The following is a 22,224-nucleotide window of genomic DNA, read 5'->3' on the forward strand; positions in this document are numbered from 1 at the left end:
TCATTATACTTTTTGTTTTTACGAAAGTAATGGAATGAAAAGAAATGATTATGAGAGATTTATGAGAGATGATTTCACAAGAAATGATATATGAAAGATTGGATATTAAAAGACTGGAATAAATTTTTTTAATGCATAATTTTTCATATTATGTGGATTTAAGTCACTTGATTCACTTCATTTAAGCAATCTTTTGAAAAATAATATATATATATTATATCAACGTTAGTTAACTCTTGTCAATTAACTGCGCGTCAAAGAATTCCACTCGACGCGGCGCACAGTGGTACAATCCGCACAATGCACAGTCCATATGGATGGCCGAGAAAGATGGCCGCCTTGATTCCGAGGTATACTCTACAAGCAGCAAGTAAGATTGTCATGTTTTTTACATCTTTTGTAATATTTAGCTCCTTTCCTAAAATCGAAGTACACAAACGTTTTACATAAAATTGCCCATAATTCTTTTATATGCACATTGTGTGACAGATAGCGTTTCGTAATTATGTAACCAAACAGAGTTTATTTTATATTTGTTTTGTGTATATTTCAGGAAAGCAGACAACATGCATCGCGGCCGTTGCGGTGCAGACGAATCATTACTCGTCACAACCAGAAATCATCACAAATCCTACTACAGCTTCTTTAAAGAGAGGCACAGGTGGCCGTAGTTCCTTTAACGGGATAGTATGCACGGTGTTTGGTGCAACTGGATTCGTTGGACGCTATGTGTGCAATCGCCTTGGCAAAATTGGTACTCAGGTACATACGAAATAAAGGAAGTTGACAATAACAATTTCTATAGTGACACCAATTTCAATTGCAATACAATAATATAACTGAAACATAATATAATCAGCTGTTTGATTGTCATGTTTGATTTGCAGTTAATAATACCATACAGAGGTGATACGTATGATTGCATGCCTCTGAAGCTCTGTGGAGATTTGGGACAAATCTTGTTTCATCCGTTTCATCTGCGTGACGACGAATCGATAAGAAAATGTATCAAGTACTCCAATGTTGTTATCAATCTAATTGGACAAGATTGGGAAACTAAAAACTTCACTTTTCACGAGGTGCATGTTGAGGGAGCCAGGAGACTCGCTAGACTGTGCAAGGAAGCTAATGTTAACCACTTTATCCATATGTCTGCGTTAAATGTGGGCGACGAGGTGGAGGTAAGTTTTAAATCACATTTCTATTCTATATTAATTTATGATACGATTTGTAATTTTGTGCTTTAATAATATTTCTGTATTAAGTCACATGTATTGAAAGGCGGTTCTGAATTTCTTCACACAAAATGGGAAGGCGAGCATGCAGTGCGAGAAGAATTTCCTGAGGCTACAATTATTCGGCCGTCGGATATATGGGGTCAAGAGGATCGATTTTTAAGTTTGTATTGTGGAATATTAAGACATCATTTCAAGTAAGTTTGCATAAGAATAAATTTTCTAGTTTATTAAAAATTGTACTCTTATGATCTTTGACAATGCAATTTGTTTGTAGGTTAGGCAGCTCATTAACTGTACCGTTATGGGAAAAGGGTGAAAAGACGGAAAAACAGCCAATAGCTGTATACGATGTCTCCGGAGGTATTACAGCTATTGCAAGAGATCCTAGAAACACAGCTGGCAAAACTTATCAGTTTGTTGGGTATGAACGAGTACACTTGTACAAGTTTATCGCTATCATGATTGTTTTTGCAAAATGTGAATATTTTGTTTGCGTAGGCCGAAACGTTATAAACTGTCTGAATTACTTGACTGGTTCCATCGAATACAGATACGCGATCCAGTCCAGGAAGGCTACAAAAGAGTACACTTAAAATACTCTCCATCTTTCTATCTTAAAGTTACTTTGAACGAATACATAAGCCCTGCGTATCCACTCGGATATTTACAGTGGGAACGTATAGAAAGGGTACATTTTAATTTTCCTATGAGAGAACGCGTAAACTCTAATAAAATTAGAATTACATGATAAATTAAACAGTATTATTAAATTTGGCATTGCGTTTTGTAGGAAGCTATATCTGACGTAGTATCAAATAAATTGCCAACTCTAGAAGATCTTGGCGTTGCGCTAACGACGATGGAATCACGAATGCACTGGGAGTTGAAACCGTACCGTAAAGATGTTCAATATATGGAGAGTGTTGGCGAGTTCGATCCTATTCCGGACCCACCAACTGTTCCAATTCATTAAATGCTTTCTAACAATACGCTAGATTATTATAAATATAGAAAATGAAATATGTACTCTTACTGTTAAGTAATGCTTGTTGTAAAGAGTATGTTGTAAATTAAATATCGCGGTCTCAAATATACGTATTAAATTGTTTAAACATTTATATTCCACTTCTATCAGTTTTGAATGAATATGAATCAATTTATCGAATCTTTTATCATATAACAATAATGATAAAAAAAATCGTTTCTCATGGAATCTTCAAAGACACTTGAAAATTGTGTAATATTTGTGGGTATTACATAAGACGATATTAATGTTTTATTCCATTTATTATATGACGGGACAGTCTAACTACAATGAAAGATTACAGTTTTCAATAATCGTGTCTATTAAACGCTATTTCAAACATTGGTAAAAAATATAAGCTAGGTTGGTCCTCGGTTGTTATGCTGACCGAAGGCCAAGCAAATCTTCCATACGAATGGCAGCGAAACACGCTTTATATTGTGTTTTTATTTTTTTTTTTAATTGTAAGCATAATATAGCATTATCTCGTAACTCTGATTCAGTTCAGTATATAGCCTCTGGACGCCAATGTATTTTTATCTATGAAGCAATATTTTTTTCACGAACTTTATTATGCTGAAGAACAAAATATTCTGTTGTATATATTGTTTAAAATTTCCTACTTCATACTTTCTTTTTTTCCTTCGTACTCTCAGGTGTTTACCTGACTTAATAATATCAAGTTAATAGAAAACGTTGGCACAATAAATATTTGTTTTATACAAACTGTATTATACGACTGTTTACCAAATGTAACTCAAAAGCATTTCGTATATCGTGACTTTTTAGGGAGTCAAATGCCTTGTCTAATTAATAATGCGTCAGTTTTACCGGCCTTGATAAAAACAAATTTTTTCATGCAGTTCTAATGTGTAGAATGGTAAAAGCAGTTTCTAAAATAACGCTGACGAGATCAACATCGCAATAATGTTACGAAAGAATTCCACATTAATGGAAATCCTCATCTCGTTGATGTTATCATTGACTTTTATACGCGTACAAGCGTAAAAAAAAATGTTTCATATAGTAATTATTCGTCTAAAATGTTGAGCATGTGATACACTGTTATCCACTTTCGTCTCGAAATACGTTGCGTTCTTATACACGGATTAAAAGGTCTTGACAAAAACATACCTAAAGAGCAAAATCTAGTGGCATAATAGTTATTTGGAACAATACAGAATTTTGTTACTGATAATAAATTGTTTAACAAGATATTTTGTCTCTCTTTCTTCAAAATTGGACATTATTTTATTTTTATCAAGTCTATTTTGTAAACGGATTACTTTAAAGTTATTTTAAAATTGATATTTTTAGTTTTTCAATAAAATTTGAAAAATCGATTTCTACCACAAGTCCGCCAATTCCTTTTAAACCGCGTAATATTCTAAGCAAGAGGAATTTCGATATCTCAATTCCTCTTTAATGATCTTGCGCGTCAACGCAATTAAATGTGATTACTTAACCACTAGATACTTTCATCTCATTTCCGAATTATTTAATGATCCCTCAATCTATACTAATGAGATCGTAAAGCAGGTATGAACGTACAGGCGCATAGCTCGAATTCCTGGACCTGGAAGTAAAATTGTAGTGGACCTATTTAGAGATAATACTCATTCTCTAAAATTATATATTTATATATATCTAGCTTTTTCAATATTGTATCTTTATGTCAAGATATATCATAACGCGAAATTTTGTCAGTAACTAATATTTAAATTACGATGTATCTGTATATATGTGTGTAAAATCAGAGGCCCTCTTTTTATTGTTAGTGGATAAAATTCCATTATATTTTCGCTTTTCCTATTTAATGTCCCTAAAAAACGTATGACGTGTTCACGCAAAATTCGAAGTAAATGCGACAGTGCTGGTCCAGTATGCCGGCCAGTTAAAGCTCGTATAATGTTTTATTTCTCATGACGCTACGCGCGATCGACGATCGTGAATTTGCGGAATTCACTGTCTCGATTGATTGCGAAAGAAAATATGAAAGGAATGCCTATAAAAAATAGGCCTATTATTGTTACGCATATGAGCGCTAAACGCGTATTTCTGAGTTTCAATTTAAAAAAAACATGCGTTTGTTCTGCTGTAGGAAACTACATTTAGCATCAAATGCATATCGCACAGATGATAAAGAAGAAAGCTTGAACTAAATCATATGCGCGACAATGGTATAAATAACAGTATAAAATTCTCTTAATATACAACTAATAATAACTTACATATCAATATTTCAACTATATAATAGATGAATGTAATAGAACTATAAATATACTCGTCTTAAATATACTACCAAGATCGAAGAACAAAGAAGTATTTTCAACGCTAGATAAATCGATCTTCTCGATATGTGAGATCACGTTTGTTCACTTTCATGTGTGCGAGAGGATATGTATTCATTTGGCATTAATGACTAGCCGCGCTTTTTTCTGCTCGTACAACCGTAACAGTGGCTTTTCACGCGAATAAATCTCTCGTTATGTCCGCGAATGTCCATACATCTCGATTCGATATTATCGAGAATAATAATTACGGATAAATGTTACGGTGACAGAAGCTCCTTTATTGCTATCTTTTTTTAGTTTTTCCATCTCTGTATTCATATCCTTTCAATGGTGATATTTTTCTCGATGAAATTAAGGATGAAAAATATCACATCGTACAACAATCTATATAAAGAGCTCTTATTCTCTCCGGATGGGATTTTTTCGCAATGGAATATTGATATACCACTCATTGAAACTGAATTAAAGGCAAAAGCTAATGAATTTTTCTATTCTTTACATTTTCAAGACCAATTCATACTCGAGTGGTAGTTAATTCAGAAAAAATAGAATTTTTTTTAATTCGAAAGAATCTCTTTTAATAAGCCAGAAAACCAGTCAAAAAATTCTTTATGATTGGATTATTTTTTAAATGTTAAAGCAATTAATCCACAATGTTAAAAGTTAAAATTAGATAAATTCTATATATATTTAATCTGTCGTTTTTGATGAAATAATAAGACAAATTTACACCTTGGTATCTCGAATTAAAATTTCATCTGCTAATTACAAATTTATAGAGATCTCGTTAAAGTTTGCGGCTTGTCAATTACTTCGAATCGCGAGACTCCTCTTCTTTTATTTATTTATTTCGAATTTCTTTCAGATCATAGAAGATCAATTCGATGATACTCTACAATGATAATATATCCAGGGGAAGATCGAGTAGTATTGGACAAGAATTTTTTAGAATTTTAGACGTGTGGCAGCATTTATCAAGTCACTGGTAAGTGCATCTGCATGTGAGAATCAGAAGAGTTCTCTCCATACTGAGAATAGAGGTAATGTTTGTGAGTTATTAGGGAATTTTTGTAGTTTATTCAGATACGGTGAACGCTAAGGTCACGTTATCTTCTTCTTAACAACTAATTAAAAAAAGAATAACGTGACTTTAGCGTTCACCGTATCAGGATTCACGTTATTGCAAAAACTCCCTATTGTGCATTTTGTTGAGTAGTTGTTATTAAGGCGACGGAGTAACTTTATCAACCAATCATATCGCATTAAATGTAAGTCGAATTTCGTTTTTAGTTCACCAATATAAACAGCACCTATTATTCTTTAAACTGTGAGTTTTAAATCTTTCTTGTTTTAAAGTTGCACGTTGTTTTTTTTGTTGCGCATCATTCGGGTGATATCGAACAATAAAGGTGGCGAGCGGTATCGGACAGCCTTCTGATAGCTGTTTTTTCTAAGGAAGATATGAAGAAAATAGAAAGAAGAGAAAACATGATATTAGCCGTTCAGAAAGTAAGAAATAAGAAAATAACAATAAAAGAAACAAGAATAATATTCTGTTTAAAAAAGGAAATAGAGTAAAAGCTACTGAAGCGGGGTAGGAGATAGTATAGAGTCATGCACAAATAATAGTGACACTTACCAAACATGTTTTTCTTAAATATTTCAGTCCGATACCATTCTCCAATTTACAAAAACAAGAAAATATAATGATGTTTAAAAATGTAAAAATTTTGGCTATTTCAGTTTTAAAAAAGTACGATAAGAAGTGTTATGGTATAAGATAAGAATAATGATTCATATAACGTATAATACAATTAATTTTTGTTGTTGTACCAAAAAAATGAAATCTCGAAGAAACCTAAAATGTCCGATGCCATCCGGCCTTCCCCTATAACGAAATTCGTACGAAACGTCTTCTCGCTTCGTCAACTTTACCGAATAATGAAGACTCCGCAGCAAAAGGAAGATTCCGTCGAGGAAGATGGCAAAGAAGGAAGATCTCTCGATACAAGTCGTAAGAGCACATAAATTATCGTCGCCTTGAGCATGAAAATCGCGGAATGATAATCGAAAAATAGGAAGAGTTGCGAGTACGCTCATCGGAAGAAATTTGTCGAGAACAGGAAGACAATCAGCAGCAGCGCTGAGAAACGGGACACCCCGATGACGCCCGAGCCCAGGTTGTCCTGGATCACGTTATCGTGGCATCGCGCGACGAGGTCGAAGTCGACGACGTTCATGGGCTTGCCATTGTACTCGAACGGTGAAATGCAATAGTTACGGCGTTGAAACTCGACACTGTTACCGCGGGCGAAATCGCTCTCGAGAACGTTGTGCGCCTGGCAGTCGCAAGGAAAATGATTATCGACCGCGCTGACCGTATCTACCTCGAGAACGACGTCCTTGGCTTGGCGCGGTGCCTCCAGCACGTGATTACCGTGGAAACGTAGGACCTCGATGTAATTTTCGTGGCGCAGATACAAACGCTCGATCAGGTCGATTTTGTTGTTGAGCACATTGAGACGGCCGACGTGAACGAGACCGGTAAACGCGTTCCTCTGCACCACGCCGAGATCGCTCTCTTGGATATAGATCGAGTGCACGTGCGACAGGCCGCGGAAGGTGTAGGCGTGCAGCCCGAACAGATCCATGTAACTGAGCTTGAGCTGGCCGACGTGCTGGAGGCCGTCGAAGGCGTCCTGCTCGATCGTGCGGATGCCGGACGGGAAGATGAGATTGTTAACATTGGTGAGACCGGCAAACGCGTGGCTGCGAATCGTCAGTAGTGGATTGTTGCTCAGCAGGATCACGTTTACGTTCGACGTGCCGGCGAACGAGTAGCCCTCGACGTAGCGAATCTTATTGTTCGCCAGCAGCAGCACCGAGACGTTCTGCAGCGCGGCGAACGAAAACTTCTCGATGTACGGCAACGGGGTGTGCTGGATCGACAATTCACGCAGCCGATTCAAACCGCGAAACGCGAATGGTCGTATGGAGGAGATGTTGTTACCGTCCAGGGTGAGCTTACGTAGCACCCGGAGACCCGCAAATGCATCACCCTTTATTACCGGGAAGTTGTTCTTCGTCAGCGACAGCTCCTCTACGCTCTCCGGTAACTGCTGCGCCGGGATGTCCTCGAGGCCACCTGTATTGCAGAGTACCTGTATAACAGAATTAAGCCGTGTTTTATTTCAGGAGCTCGCGAAGACACGCACGCGAACGTGGAAATGGTTACAGTTACTACCCATTGTGACGTTTACGACAAAAGCTGGTTGACAACATTTTTTAAAATGCCATTTTGGTTTATCGAAACTTCATTTCCAGGTTTAAAGACCTCGAGCGTTCCCTTTAAAGCCTGCGAGAATTTCCGCGGAAAATAATGAATATACGTTTCCGCTTGAATTTTTTTCTCTCTCCTTTTTTTATGTGATTATAAAATATTAGAAAGACCCGCGTATTCTTGCGAAATTAAGAAGCATGCGTGTTACGAGATGTTGCTTTCTACCTGTTTCGGAGAAAGGCAAATACATTCTAGTGGACAGTCCCGGCTTCTCGTCGTCGTAATCTCCAAGTCGGAGGTATACGTCAAGTTCACTGCTGCTATGCATAGCAGGTAGTAAATGCAGATCTAGGAAATTAAAATACGCGCAATTATGTATAAAGTATATAAAGAAATATCCTGTACATTCATTTATATGCTGAACGCATTGTATATATTTTTTTTTATTTTATAACAGTATATATACAGTTTTAATTTTTTAAATCCAGTTAAATTCGTACTTCTCTAAGAAAATATAGGAAAAATAATCTCTGGGAAAATAAGGACAAGAATAGATTAAAAGGACAAATGAAAACAAGTATAAATAATTTTTAATTGTAGCATTTAGAGAGGAAAAAAAAACAAAAATTTGGAAAAGGAGCAAGAAAAATATTTATTAAGCATTTTTAAGTCAAATCATATTTAGGCAATAACGTATCGTAAAAACAAAAAATCCAAAGCTATATTTTTCGTAATTTAATTAAGACTGCATGATACGTTGGTTATTAGATTAGTGCGTATTTGCCAAATATGAAATGGAAATTGAAACGAAATCGGAGCAAAATTGTCGATGAGAATTTGAAAATGTACTCTTTTTCTTCATTTAAAAAAAAAATCTTTTCAATCTCCTCTTTCAATCTCCTCTTTTCTAGCACGGAGTCCAAATGAAAATAAGAGACTCGCACCAATCTAACATTTATTTATTCAAGTATCACGTCAGCAATGCCTGATCGTAAGCCGATCGAGGCATACCAATAGGATACGAACGCATGCAAACGCACGAGACGCGGTGCGTATGCACCGCAATCGCATGCCGGGCTGCGTACCTGCGCCCTGCGATACATCAATCCCGGGATTTTTACGGCGCATGCCTCGGCATATCCGGGGTGAGAACGTCACGCGAGGCGATGTAGGCGAGATGCGTGTGTGTATGCGTATGTATATATGTATATATATATATTTGTTCTTATATATACAGATACATATATATGGCTAGGGATGAAACAAGGGCATCGCCGATCGAGAGTGTCACACGACGCGTAACACAACGCACCAGCGGCCGCCGGGGTTTTTTCTCTTCAACCCCCGGAATGTCCACGCGCGAGAACCCACACGCACCCCCTCGCGCACGCACAACCGCAAGCACGCACGCACGCACGTGCGTATCTGCCAACGCGATAATCCGCGTTCTATTCGCTCTCTCCTTTCTCTCTCTCTCTCTTTCTCTCGCGGAACGTTTCGCGACGGTCGTTCGACGCGCGAGATGCGGGACCGCGATGATAAGAACGTAGACGACGAGATGGTGAACAATGACGTGAACGACGTGGACGACGACGAGCGGGCGGAGCGAGATTTCAGCATCCGCGCGCGCGGCCGCATTCGCCGGCTGGGCTCGGGGCTTTATTTCTCCTCGGTTCACCCTCTCGGCAACTCGGCCCCCTCGTCCCGCATCCCCCTTTCTCAACCCCCTGCAGTCGTCCAAAGACTCGAGCGCACTGCGCAAGCCCCATAATTATTCTCCCCGCGCGCGTATCGAGGAATGAAGCTTATTAGCGGGACGTAACTGTGTTTCTCTCTATCTATCCTTTTCCTTCCCATCCTTCCCTGTTTTTCTTCCCTTTCCTGTATTTCTGCTTTGCGCTACCTCCGCAATCCCTGTCGAGAACCCGAAACTACGCTGCGAGAGCCACGCAAGTCGTTTCGTCATTTAGAGGACTTCCTCGACGTACATACCTGATGCATTCGAAGAATTCGATTAAAGCTCACTCCTCTTCCCCCATTCTCCTCACTGTTACCATCTCATTTCTAGTTTCGCGAAATCGTTTTCAATCGTTTGTGTGCGTTCTTATTTGCTTATTTACTTAATTCTAGATCAATCATCGCGAATATCGTATTTTATTTCCCTCGATATTCAGATCAACAATTTTATTATAATGAAAATAATTCTATTATTAAAATTTTATCTCTCTCGCTCGCCAGGGTTTTTAAAAATAATACGTAAGAAAAATGTATAAACGTTTGAAAAATAAATATAATATTTGTGCATGTGTGTATGCTGTTAAATCGCGATTTGCGGAGACCGAGTGTGTCTCAGCAAAATCGTAATTGTAAATCTGTAATTGCTTATAATTACGTTTACACGGTTCATTTTTACGCCGAAGTTATAATATTAACGTCATAAAACTGGCCAATTATAGGTATTCCTCTGAAGAGAATGGAACGACTGTGATTGGCCAGTTTCATAACATCGATGTTATAACTTTGACGTAAATCAAGCCGTATAAATGTTGTCTATGATGCTGGCAACTTGCCATACGTCTTCAACGATTATGAATCTACCAACATTAGCAACGATGTACATATATGTATATCGCACAATAGTTTAATGGTAAGATAGCAGCATCAAACTTAGCTTGCGTTATCGGCAATATGATAGCATTGTATAACCCTATAGATTATTAAGACAACATGACGGCAACAGCATGAATTTTGACGATGAAGATTTTAAAGTTGTGGACAAGTTGCTTCCTAAAGCTGTCATATCGTGAAGGCATCAATTTACCCACAAATGCTGCAATTCTGATAGAAACGTACACTTATTTATTTGCGAGCAACATGCCAGCATCAAGATAGATGTTGCTATCTGGGGATATCTTATTATACGAGAAAAAGTGTCACTGACAGTCGTAATGATTAAATCACTTAAATTCCTCTAACTCCTCCATCGTCGACTGTAGGATGTAGCTAAAGAAATTTCGCGCGACACCCTGTAGAAGAATTATCTCATTACGCTGTGACTACAGAGCTTCGAAAGCCTTAATCCGCCATTGCTCGCGCACACATACACACGTGAGTGCACAAGAACGTGGTACGCTGCACTGGCACAAAACGATCGGAATTGCGAGGTACGGTGCGGATCACTGAACTCGACATACCACGCGTATGTATTCTCTAATCAAGGTAAACTCAATTAACGGGATTGATTAATAAGCAACAACGGAGTGTATAAGATTATATGGTTTATTTCGTAACAAACTTGTACAATTATTGATAACATATATTTCGTGGGACCAAGTGTGTAAATATATAATATATATAATATATATATTTCGCTGTGATTTTTCGTATAATATATATATATTATAATATATGCACAAATAAATCTATATACTTGTACATTTTTAGATATATATATTTATTTATTTATACGCGCGTCATATACATATATACGTGGGCGCGCATTGTGCGTGTGCGTGTAGGTCAACGTAGTAAAAAAAATCAGTCTTACAATCAGTCTTACACCGCTAATTGTTAGAAGTGTCGTTGTCCGCTTATGAATATTTACAAATTGTACGAATAAACGAACAAAGAGAAAGATCAAAATGTCACGAGTGAGAGATAATGGAGTTTCACGTACTAATGGACTATCTATTTTATGGAACATGGTGATGGCTGATAATAAACGGTATAAAATCAACACTAATAATTAACGCACCGCATTCACATCGTAAAGATTAATCAACGAATGAAGGCACGTACTGAGAGAAAAACCTCACGATGTATGTATCATATTTAAAAGACGCGCTTACAGGCGCGTTAGTGCTTCGAAATGCGCTCCGCAGACACACACACGTGGATTATTAAAATAGATATACCGATTATATAAAATGTGCTCTCGCATCAACGCTGCACGATATACTCTGATAAACTAATCGGCTTTTTAAAACAACGTACTCGTATCCGTACATGCGAATGAATACGTGTATATTTTCTTAATTAGTTATCCTACATCTTTCTCGTCAAGCTATCCCAGTTTGATTTGCAAGTAGATATTTCGGAAAAGAGAGTACAACATACAAACATATGTTAAATAAGCCGAAGAAAGAAATCAAACTTATCGGGATAAAAAGAGAAAGGAAAGGAAAGGTTTGCGATTAATAAAAATTCTTTTACGTGAAAAATCATCAAAATAGGATATCTTGCGTATACTTCTTATATCGCTCGACGAATATCTAATTAGTGCACGTTACACTCTTGATTGAAGTAAAATTTATTAAAGCCTAACAATAACGTTTACTTGCTACTTGTACTATTATGCTTACAGTGCACTCTGTAATTGGTATAAAAAATAATAATGCGTAGCGATAACAATGACTAAAATAAAGTAATATACGCACTCGTAAATAAAACATTTATATAGGCTTCAAGTTGCCTTACGTAATACATTAACGGTGACAATTTAACTTCAGAGATCTTTACATTGTTTGGATTTATTTGCATTTGCTAAACGATGCATTTGATCACATGGCGGGCAGGTACTGCATTATCTTGCACTATTTCATATACGTTCTGTAAATATCTTTTCTATAAAAATTTTATTGCGATAAATATGGAATGACTTATATATTGAGGTAGAAATGCTCGGTGTAACTTTGGTGTACATAGAGAGGCAAAATATCAACGAAAAATTATTAAGCGTTGACCTTTCTAATCTATTCTTTATGCGCATTTAGCATATTTGAATGCAACGGTATATTTTACAATGCGTTTTTAATTAAACGTAATTTGTTTAGCCATCTTCTATTCCATATATAAATATATGTTTTGAAATAAAAGTAAATAAATTAAATCACGAAATTTAAAAAATGTCAAAACTAATATAAAGTTAGTGTGTTTTAAAAATGGAAATATATATTATGTTATTATGTACGCAAGATGCTAAACAATTATAAATTAATAATTTGAGTGTTTATATTTCGTGTTTCAAAGATCACACTGTAAAAGTAAAAATAAATTTTTGCATTCTTCAATATTTTCCGTATTGCAGATATAATACAGAAAACTTGTATCTTTGTTTAATTGCGAATTGAAACTTTCTCGATACTTTGCCTCAATTAGGTTTGAGTATTTCAATTGGATATACGATAAATATCAATTTGATATTTCAAGTCTATGTTTTATCAGTCTTACATTAATGAACACGTAGTTTACATGAGGTATTCTATTATTATCATTACAGTCGATATGTTTGAGCAATATTGCAATCGTATCCCGGAACTGTGGTCAGTAACGATCAAATACAACGATGAAGTACTTACAATGCTAACAAATTAAAAAGCGACATTTATTAAATAAACAATACAAAATAATACAAAGTTCATAATGAAATGATAAGTCAGCACATATGCAAGTAATCTATTATTCGGAAAGTGTTAATGTTTCCATGCTTGCACTTATTACTGGCACGTTATTATTATAGAATATCTCCCATAATTTTTATTTCATTTACGTTGACACAATAGTAAGGGGAGAAAAGGACACTTTATATGTAGCCTAATAGTAGAGATTCCATTTATGAATTTTGTATTATTTCACTGTCAATTTATTAAAGCTTTAATGCTATTACGGTAGACAAGTATCCGCACAAATGAATATGTCGCAAGACAAAAAAGATATCTCCAAATGTTGCGCGGTATAGTACCATTACAATTTGTGTTTGTCTTATCTAATCTTAAAAATATTTTCGAGTAAAGTTTCAAAATATTTGTATCCGTATGTTTTTTTTTAATTTTCTCACATACGTTCTTTTTTATTGCTATTGTTCGCGTTGAAAACGATCATTAGCCGGCGACACGTTCTTTTGTGCAATTCATTGTTTTATTAAACCGTAATTCGCGTTAAAGTATTTTGAATGAATATATCTTAAGCTAGCTCTAAACTATGCGCAAATCGCGAATCACGAACAACGAATCAATAAATTTGCAATAATTAACAATTTTATCGTTACTTTAGTAATTTAATTTTTTAAGATAATCATGATGATTATTTAGATCCATTTTCATATAAGTTCAAACAGGAATAAATACATTTACGTTCGTCTACCGTATCGAAATACCTAAAGAATTACAGATATACGTATAAAACGTCCCAACAAAATGTTGCGCTAATTTCACCAACACATTCGAGAAGAATATTGCAACAAATTGATGTACAATTACTTCGCGTTAATTTCGTGTTTTGCTTGCTAACATGATTTGATTGCCAGTAGAAATCGAGCAGAATTTGTCATTTCGTTAAATTCATAAAAATAGAATATATCATTTATATGATTACAGAATGGAAGATATTGCTCGGTTTCTGCGGTCAATCAGTCATCACATATTCATATTCTGCATTTATTCTGTTTACGTTCTACTGATCAAATTTGTGTATTCTGCAAAATCTATTTTCGACTATCCGGAATGAAAATGCACACTCGGTAAAAAAAATGCGAGAAGGAAATTCTTCTGCAACTATACGATGGATAAAGCAATATACGATAAGATGGAGTAATAAAGAGCTCAACGTCAAAATAAATTTATTGTAATTTGTTAAAAAAATAAAAATTAGAAAAATTGAGGAAATATAATGCGAAAACGATTATTTTGAGATGCATAATTGATGGGCTTTCTCATCGTTCATCGACCATTATAACTTTACGAAGTTTAATATGGAAGTTTAGTATGAAAAAAATCGTAAAAGAGACGAAAGACAGAATATTTAAAACAAAATAAATTTAATTTTGAAATACTAAATTGAGTTTGCTGCAAATTGAACTACTCGTATCTTATTACTTCCATCACTGGGCTGTAAAAGTTAACTGTAATCGCCACTATCGTTATTGTCCAATCCTGTTTCTTGCGCCTCGTCTTTAATCGGGGTCGACGTAGTGGACGGCGGTATTATCACTGGAACGTCGGATTTGCGACTCACCGACAAGTCCTCTACTTGATCGTCCAGGTCCTGCTGTTGCTGCTGCTGTCTTTGCTTAGCGCAACGTATCACCGGACTCGAGCTGCAACGGGCCATCGAATCCGACATTGAGTCGCCGCGGTCCCGCGATGAATCCTTCGTCGTCTTTGCATATGTGGCCTCAAAAACCGCGGTACTCGTACCGGCCAAGCTCTCAGTCACGTTGAGGTTGCTACTCTCGTTCTCATTCTCGGAAAGAGCATTGGCACTGCTGGCACTGTTGTCATAAAGAGCGCCGTTCACGTTGGCGCCGATGCCATACGGGAAACAAGCCCCGCTTCCTCCGTTGCTTGCTGAGCGCTTGAATGGCCGCGATGTAGGGATGCCCAGCTTTTTCACTTTGTCGTAAAGCGTACGCGATGGCACGCCGTATTTTCGCGCTGCCTGAACGGCGCTCATACCTTTCCTTACTGCCTCGATCGCCGCGCCGATGTCATCTCGAGTGTATTGCTTATAGCGTTTCCATTCGGGTTTCGGCTGGACACAGTCCGCGGCAGCTGCGATGAATTAATAAAATTAATAAAATTTTAATTTTATTAATAAATTTTATTAATAAAATTAATAAAATTCAATATTAATATAACGACCAATAATCGAGCAATTTTTAAATTTACAATAATACAATAGTTTCTATATATTTATATAATGAGACGTAAGTGATACGAATGAATACGTTTCGACTCACAGAACCGAGTTATTCATGGGTATTCACACATTTTTGACCGTATTAAAACACTAATGACTTAACGAGAAGTTCGTTATAAAAAAAAAATTAGACATTTGACATTTGAAATTTCATTACTGGACATGGTATATCAAGAAATTTTCTTACAATCTGAATATAAATAGCAGGATTGAATGGACTCTAATATCATGCACAGAGAAAAAGATTTTTTTGGATTTAATAAATTTTTGTATCTAAAACTTTTTGTTATTTGAAATGGTCCAAACAAACCAATGTTTAAATCAATAAGTGCTATTGTTTAAATTTGAAACAATATATATCTTTGTCTTAAATACATTATTTGTTTGAACAAATAATATCTATCTTCGGCATTCACGTGATCAAATTGTATTGCACAAACATAATTGATATAGTGCTATTCGTTTAATCCTGTTGTTAAACGTATAATAATATTTTCGAGCGTTGTTATACTTAATTTTTTAAAATTAATATTGTTTTATCTATTTATTAAAAAAATTATTAAAGCAAAAATATAATATTACCTATAGAGAGAAAATATTAAAATATAATATTTTATATGTATATATATATATATATAATCGAATATAAATATAGATATAACTTTTATAACAGAGAATACAAGGTTGTTCTCGCCCCAAATCACGATCTCCTTGCGGCAAATTTTATAGTAAAAATATACTTTGTAATAATATAACATATTATAATAATATTAATATTTTACTAAGGAAGTAGTTTTTCATTTACATGTGATATTATTAACCCTCTGCAAATTAGGTGGAAAATCAACATGGATAATATGTGGGTATATCTCATGCTTGATCATAAATATACTATAATTTAGTATGATTGATAACAACGCACTCACCAGTTGCACGAAACCGGCAACGCACGCGGTACTTTTTAAGAAGTTATAGAAATTTATCTTGTTGAGGTATATCACACCCCACCTGATTCGCGGAGGGTTAAACTGTAATTTCTTGTTTACCTTGTGTATTATCAGTAGTTCCGTTAACTCTATCTTTTCCATTTGACTTTTGTTCGTATGATGCAGGGGATAATAAATTCGTCAATTCGTTTATATGTTGTAGATAACGTAAAGCATACAACTTTAAATAACTTGTGCTTGCATAATATGGAACTCCTGTGATATCTGAGTTGCTATTGCTACCTGAATTTCTTGAAGTATCTGCGTAAGACTGCGGGGACGGTTGTCGACTTTCGTCTTCGTCTGCGTAGGAGGCATCGGCATGGACCGTCGTTTCACCGTGAGCCAGGTCGTTGTTGCGGCGGTTGTCGCTGTCGTTCGTGGATCCGTTGCTGTTTGCGTTGCGGTAGTTCACTGGTTCGTGGCTGTCCGGTTGCAGCAGCGGTAGAGGCTGCGAACTGTCAACGTGAGCCTGGCCAAGTACCGTGCGCAATATCGGCGTGTCATTATTTATCAGCAGGCCTGATGGAGGCTGCAGCAGCTTCCGGCGTTTGAACGACGAGATTTCGATACCGTTGTCGTAGGACCCGCCACTGTTGCCGCTGCTACCACTTCCGCCGAGGATGGAAGAGAGCGACGTTGGAAGCTGATGACCCGTGGAATGCAACGGCAGCCACGTGCTTGGTAACGAACTTGCCAGGTGACTTGAACCACGATCTTGCGAGACCGAGTTCCCGTAAAGGGAGTAATAAGATGGCGGCGACGAGTGGCTGAGCTGGTACTGGTACTGATAGCGGGTGGTGGCGATACCGATGTATCCTCAGGACGAATATCGTGCGGCGTATTGCTACCGCGTTCCTCAACTAGGCCTTTTACCTTCAGTACTTGCGCGATCTTCAGCAGATCAGATAACTGTTCGTGCGCCACGTTCACCTCGCCGCGATACATATACTCCAATATCGCCTTTATCTCCGGATACCCAACATCTTTAAGAACGATTATTGGGTGGTGATTATAGCCTGGCAGTTGGTGAAACAAAGTCTGGAAATACGTCGAGCATGCAGCCAGCACGATTTTATGACACTTGACCGTCCTGCCGTCGTCGACAGCAAGGGTGACATCGGTGAACGCCGCGTTGTGCAGCAACTCCTCGAAGACGTTCAGCAGATTCGAGCGATGATTGTTCCATCGGAGGCAGTACTGTTGCGAAGCAGACATGATGTCCAAGGGCGATTATCTGTGTAATCTATAGCAAACACGTTCCTATTCAAAGAAATGTTGGACTGCAGCTCGACTAGCTCGGCCGAGTGACGAGATCGAAATGTTCACCATATGCAATCCCCCGCCCTATCGAAACTAAAGCATTGAATTTATCTAGCGATAAGAGTCTGTGCGCATCAAAGGTCAATAATTGCATTCTAATGCATGCGTTATTATATAGCTTATTATCTAGAATGTACAATGTTCTTTCTTTTCGCCGTGAGAAACTAAATCAACAAAAATTCCATTCCTATCAATGTCAATAGTTTCTTACGGCGAAAAGAAAGAACGTTGTACATTTGAATTATCAACAATATTTCAAATAAGATTGAAACTGAAACAATATTTCGGTATCGATCTTATGCAAATAAAAATAATATCGAAAATAAGAAAATTGTATAAAATTTACTATTTTTGCGAAAAGAAAAAATTGAGCTCGTACTTACCGAGAAATTTATCATCGATCATAAAATTTCTACATTTATTTCTCGTAATTTCGTTACTCTGACTATTAAAGAATTTACGAATCTTTAACATAATCTATATCCGAAAAAATTTATAAAATAGTTAATTTGTTATTTAGAAATATAATAGATGATTTTGCCACAGATTTTACATTAAAATAGATCTACATTTCAAGACGATCAAGATCTGAATGATTATAAAATTGACTGTTAAATGTCTGCGATAAAGAGATAAAGTACGCCCATTTATTCTTTTTATGCCATTCCTCGTTAATCTTTGGTTAAGAATCCAAAAACTCATTGTCAGTCTCGAGATTGTTTTCGAAACTAGCAAAGATTACCTTATCTTAGGTCCGAATGCGATTAGAAAAAGAAACACCCAAGCAGTACAAATACAACACTATACAAACTAGAAAATGACCATAATGATAAGGATAACACAATATCGAGACGTTGCAAAATATTTACATTATGTATCGAAAAGCATTCTATCTTATTCAAAATAAAAAAAATTGTATTTAAATTTTAGTAATTCTATGTATAGAAATTTTTCCAATAATTATGTTTTATATATAAAATATCTACCATAATAAAAGTTTCTTGTTTCGCTTTAGAATCAATATTATCAAAATATGTAGTATTAGTATAATGATACTATAATATTAATACGTACTGTAGCATTATATTGAGCTGTCATCAATAAAGGCAGATATAAAATTGCACATCGCGGGTGAAATTGTAACGCGATCCGCAAATGCAGTCCCTAAGAATTGCATGTCATTTCCCGCGAAATTTCATTATTTTCGTACGCGTTGTAGGTATATACGAGCCTCGACTGAATGGTAATATTTGCTTGAACCTATTGTCTACAGATGCATATGAAGACTTCTTTAACCCTTGCCGTCGACATTCATAGCAAAAAATTTCCTATCATAAATAAAATTTCTCTCAAGGCAAAACGAGCGTAAACAAAAAATTTTCCAGTGAATCTACCTGATCGTTACTTTCTCTTAACCCTTTTTTTCAGATGTTATGATAAAAGAACCAAACTTCCAGGTCAACATGCAGTGATTAAAAATCATGCAGTGACCGATTTATATCCCTCGCCGATCTTACTGCCAAAGATTTATAAATATTTTCGTACTTTTGTATAAAATTAATAAAAGCAGCACTTTCGTCAAAAATTTTTCAAATTTCACAATTTTTTTTATTTCGACCGATAATGACAAATTTGATATAAATGGTGAAAAAGTAACGTTTTTTAATTCACAACTTGCAAAGATCTATATGAATCTTTCTTTGTTATTTTTATTACTTTACTTTTGCTATTCATATCTACTTTAATCTCTACTTTCATCTCTAATTATTTTTATATAATTTATTTTTGACATTTTAATGTCGAATATACATAAAATATGCAATTTCTATACTATACATATATATTATATTAAAAACCACTTATTCATTCATTTTATTCTCATTCTGTGAATTCAACATTTTAAATTTATCAGACCTGTCATTTTTCCGCTTCTATTTTTCCCTTCCCAAATATATATAATTACGAGTATAATTGAGATAATAAAAGAAAATGAAACGATCGATGTTTCGTGACTGGGGTGAAATCGCTTCGCGAGGGGAAGTCAGTCGATATTTGCATTTCTCGCGTAGGATGAGTCACGCGCCGATTTATTAGTCGACCCAATAGGAATTAGGAGCAAGCAGATGATAAGAAAGAGATAAGGAAGTCTCGTGAACCGGGAAATGCTGCGTACGTGGAACCGACTATGGTGCCAAAGAACCATTTTGACGTTTTAATCTAGTCGACAAATGCAAATTATCCTCGACCGATCTATTCGCCAAACTGAAACTTGCAAAAACAAACGCGCGAAACGAAGAGAGATAAAAGAAAAACATCAGGCACAATCGATTTAAAAATAAAAGTCAGATGATCTATAATGATTCAATAATTTCTCACTTTAAGTAGAAAAAAAAACTTTTTCGTAGGCAGCGATAAGTGTAAGTGCAGCGCAGAGATGTTAGAGTTAAATAAGCGATAAGTAAGCTAATTGTTAATGGTAAAGAAACGATAAAGAAAAGATCTCCAATTGCCGATTACTCTTGTATTTTTTCTAAACGTCTCGAGGATCTCTTTATGTGTTTTGTTTTTATATGTCACAACCGCGTTTTAAATTACGGAAAAAAAACCATTTAAATGCTCCCATTACACTTAGCACTTAATAAGCAAAAAGCAGATGCGAATTAGTTTCGCCTTGCCGTGGAACGTTGAAAGCGGAGGAGGAAAAAGTGCGTTGAACTTACTTATAGCGATTTGGTAGACGCTTCTCTCGCGACGACGAAACGTTGGACGATGATCTAATAAAAGCGAGCACAGTCAGAGAGATGCAGGCTGGAGACTAATGTTCCTCTCTTATATCGTGAGCCTCTGGATGACTTCTCGTATATAAGACGCGAATCAAGGAACGATGGGATACCTTTACACGTTATCGATATATTCCAGACGATCTTCCTTTCCCCTCCCTCCCTTCTCTTTTTAATCTCGTCTAGCGTCTAGTACAGCACAAAATGCACTTCGGACGCGCTTATTCGGGAACCGCGGTTCCTCCTCTTTTCTTCACTCCCCCTCCTGAGCTCCTATCTACCTATGTATATAACGCGTGCACGCCTCATGCGATGGACATGCCGTACACGGAAGACGCAAGAAGAGAAAAAAGAAAAAGGAAGACACACATATGTGCGTCTTCACACAATCGTACACGCACTCCTTACTTCACGCACCCTTATTTCACTGCACTCCGTCCCCCGTTGTTGATTGCACCGACGTGGAGGACCATGCGCGCCCGCAAGTAAGCCGCACGTTCTCCAATACAGGAGAGACCCGTCCACGCACCGGGAATAAGAAAACCTCTCTTCCTGCCTGCTCGACGACCACTGACGCTTACACCATGCCGTTGGCCATACAGCTCAGCCTAGCCCGTCACGCGGCGACAGTCATAGGGGTGGTGAAGTGAGTTCATACGTCTGTGAGTTTCCTCCTTCTTCGTGTGCGCCAGTTGGGGCACCAATGGCGTAACCTTCGCTAAGGCCACGATCATGGCTCCCGCCCCAAGTTTAACAAGTTTAACGTAATTCTTCTCGCAAGAAGATAAATTAATACAGACAGCTTGAGAGCCGCACCGGAAACGTGTGACGAAAATATGGGGAGGTACCATCGACTTGTAGACGTACAAACGCAAAAGTTTTGAAATAAATTTCATAAATTGATGCGAATTCTTGACGTCTTCTTAATCGCGCTTGTATTAGACTCGGGTCTAAAGTCCACAATCAGAAAAAGTCGAGGGGAAATTCGGACGCGCTTTTAAAACAGTTTGGAACAACTCAGATGTGCTGAGAGAAAGAAAGACAGAGAAAGCGTGGGTGTATGCAGTTCTATACTATGACATTTTCACATACAAACTATGAAGAGGGATGGTTGCACCGATGTTATATTTAGGAAACTGCTGCGCGTATACGTTATATCTCAAAACTTTCAACAAATTAGTCGTATTTTGTGGATACCCACATTTTAATTAACACAATTATACAAAAAGAACGATTTTGCTGTAGCATCTAAAAATTTAACCAAAAATTGAAAATAATTTAGTTGAACCATAAAAATAATTACGAAGGAAGTTTAAGCACGATGAGCAATGTTGCCAAAAGTATTGATATTGTAGCAACCAATTTAAGCATCCTACATAATTATTTTGATAGTCCAACAAATTATTTTCAGATCTGTAGCAAAATTCTTAAATACTTTAGCAAAAAACCGGTCTTTTTATGTAATATTTATCATACGATAATTTAAATCATTTTAAAACAAGTCCAGATGTTGACGATATTTTTTATTCATATATTTTTTTAGTCCGAAAACTACATAGAAAGAACTGTTTTGCTGAAGTATGTATGTAAAAATGTGACTAGAA

The 22,224-nt window shown here is 36.4% G+C and overlaps 3 protein-coding genes across 3 annotated transcripts; 1 reads left to right on the top strand and 2 right to left on the bottom strand.

Moving 5' to 3' along the window:
* Positions 1 to 245: 245 nt before the first annotated feature.
* On the top strand, positions 246 to 2,317 carry ND-39 (NADH:ubiquinone oxidoreductase subunit 39). The gene is made up of 7 exons (XM_018459097.1): positions 246 to 370; positions 554 to 762; positions 888 to 1,181; positions 1,266 to 1,432; positions 1,513 to 1,659; positions 1,737 to 1,926; positions 2,029 to 2,317. Exons 1-7 carry the CDS (start codon positions 301 to 303, stop codon positions 2,209 to 2,211), a joined length of 1,260 nt encoding a protein of 419 aa, XP_018314599.1. The 5' UTR covers positions 246 to 300; the 3' UTR covers positions 2,212 to 2,317.
* A 3,912-nt stretch (positions 2,318 to 6,229) lies between these two features.
* LOC108729896 (leucine-rich repeat and immunoglobulin-like domain-containing nogo receptor-interacting protein 1) lies at positions 6,230 to 9,022 on the bottom strand. The gene is made up of 3 exons (XM_018459252.1): positions 8,922 to 9,022; positions 8,062 to 8,184; positions 6,230 to 7,717 (listed from the first exon to the last, which is right to left on the bottom strand). The coding sequence occupies exons 1-3, from the start codon at positions 8,937 to 8,939 to the stop codon at positions 6,653 to 6,655; spliced, it is 1,206 nt and encodes a 401-aa protein (XP_018314754.1). The 5' UTR covers positions 8,940 to 9,022; the 3' UTR covers positions 6,230 to 6,652.
* A 5,659-nt stretch (positions 9,023 to 14,681) lies between these two features.
* LOC108729923 (broad-complex core protein isoforms 1/2/3/4/5) lies at positions 14,682 to 20,632 on the bottom strand. The gene is given in 4 exon segments (XM_018459303.1): positions 14,682 to 15,383; positions 16,761 to 17,294; positions 17,297 to 17,763; positions 20,561 to 20,632. Coding segments are annotated over 3 exon segments (1,626 nt in total). The 5' UTR covers positions 17,736 to 17,763; positions 20,561 to 20,632; the 3' UTR covers positions 14,682 to 14,730.
* Between the last annotated feature and the right edge of the window lie 1,592 nt (positions 20,633 to 22,224).

This window comes from Mycetomoellerius zeteki, unplaced genomic scaffold (genome assembly GCF_001594055.1).
Source record: "Mycetomoellerius zeteki isolate Tzet28-1 unplaced genomic scaffold, Tzet1.0 scaffold119, whole genome shotgun sequence".
Lineage (NCBI taxonomy): Eukaryota > Metazoa > Arthropoda > Insecta > Hymenoptera > Formicidae > Mycetomoellerius > Mycetomoellerius zeteki.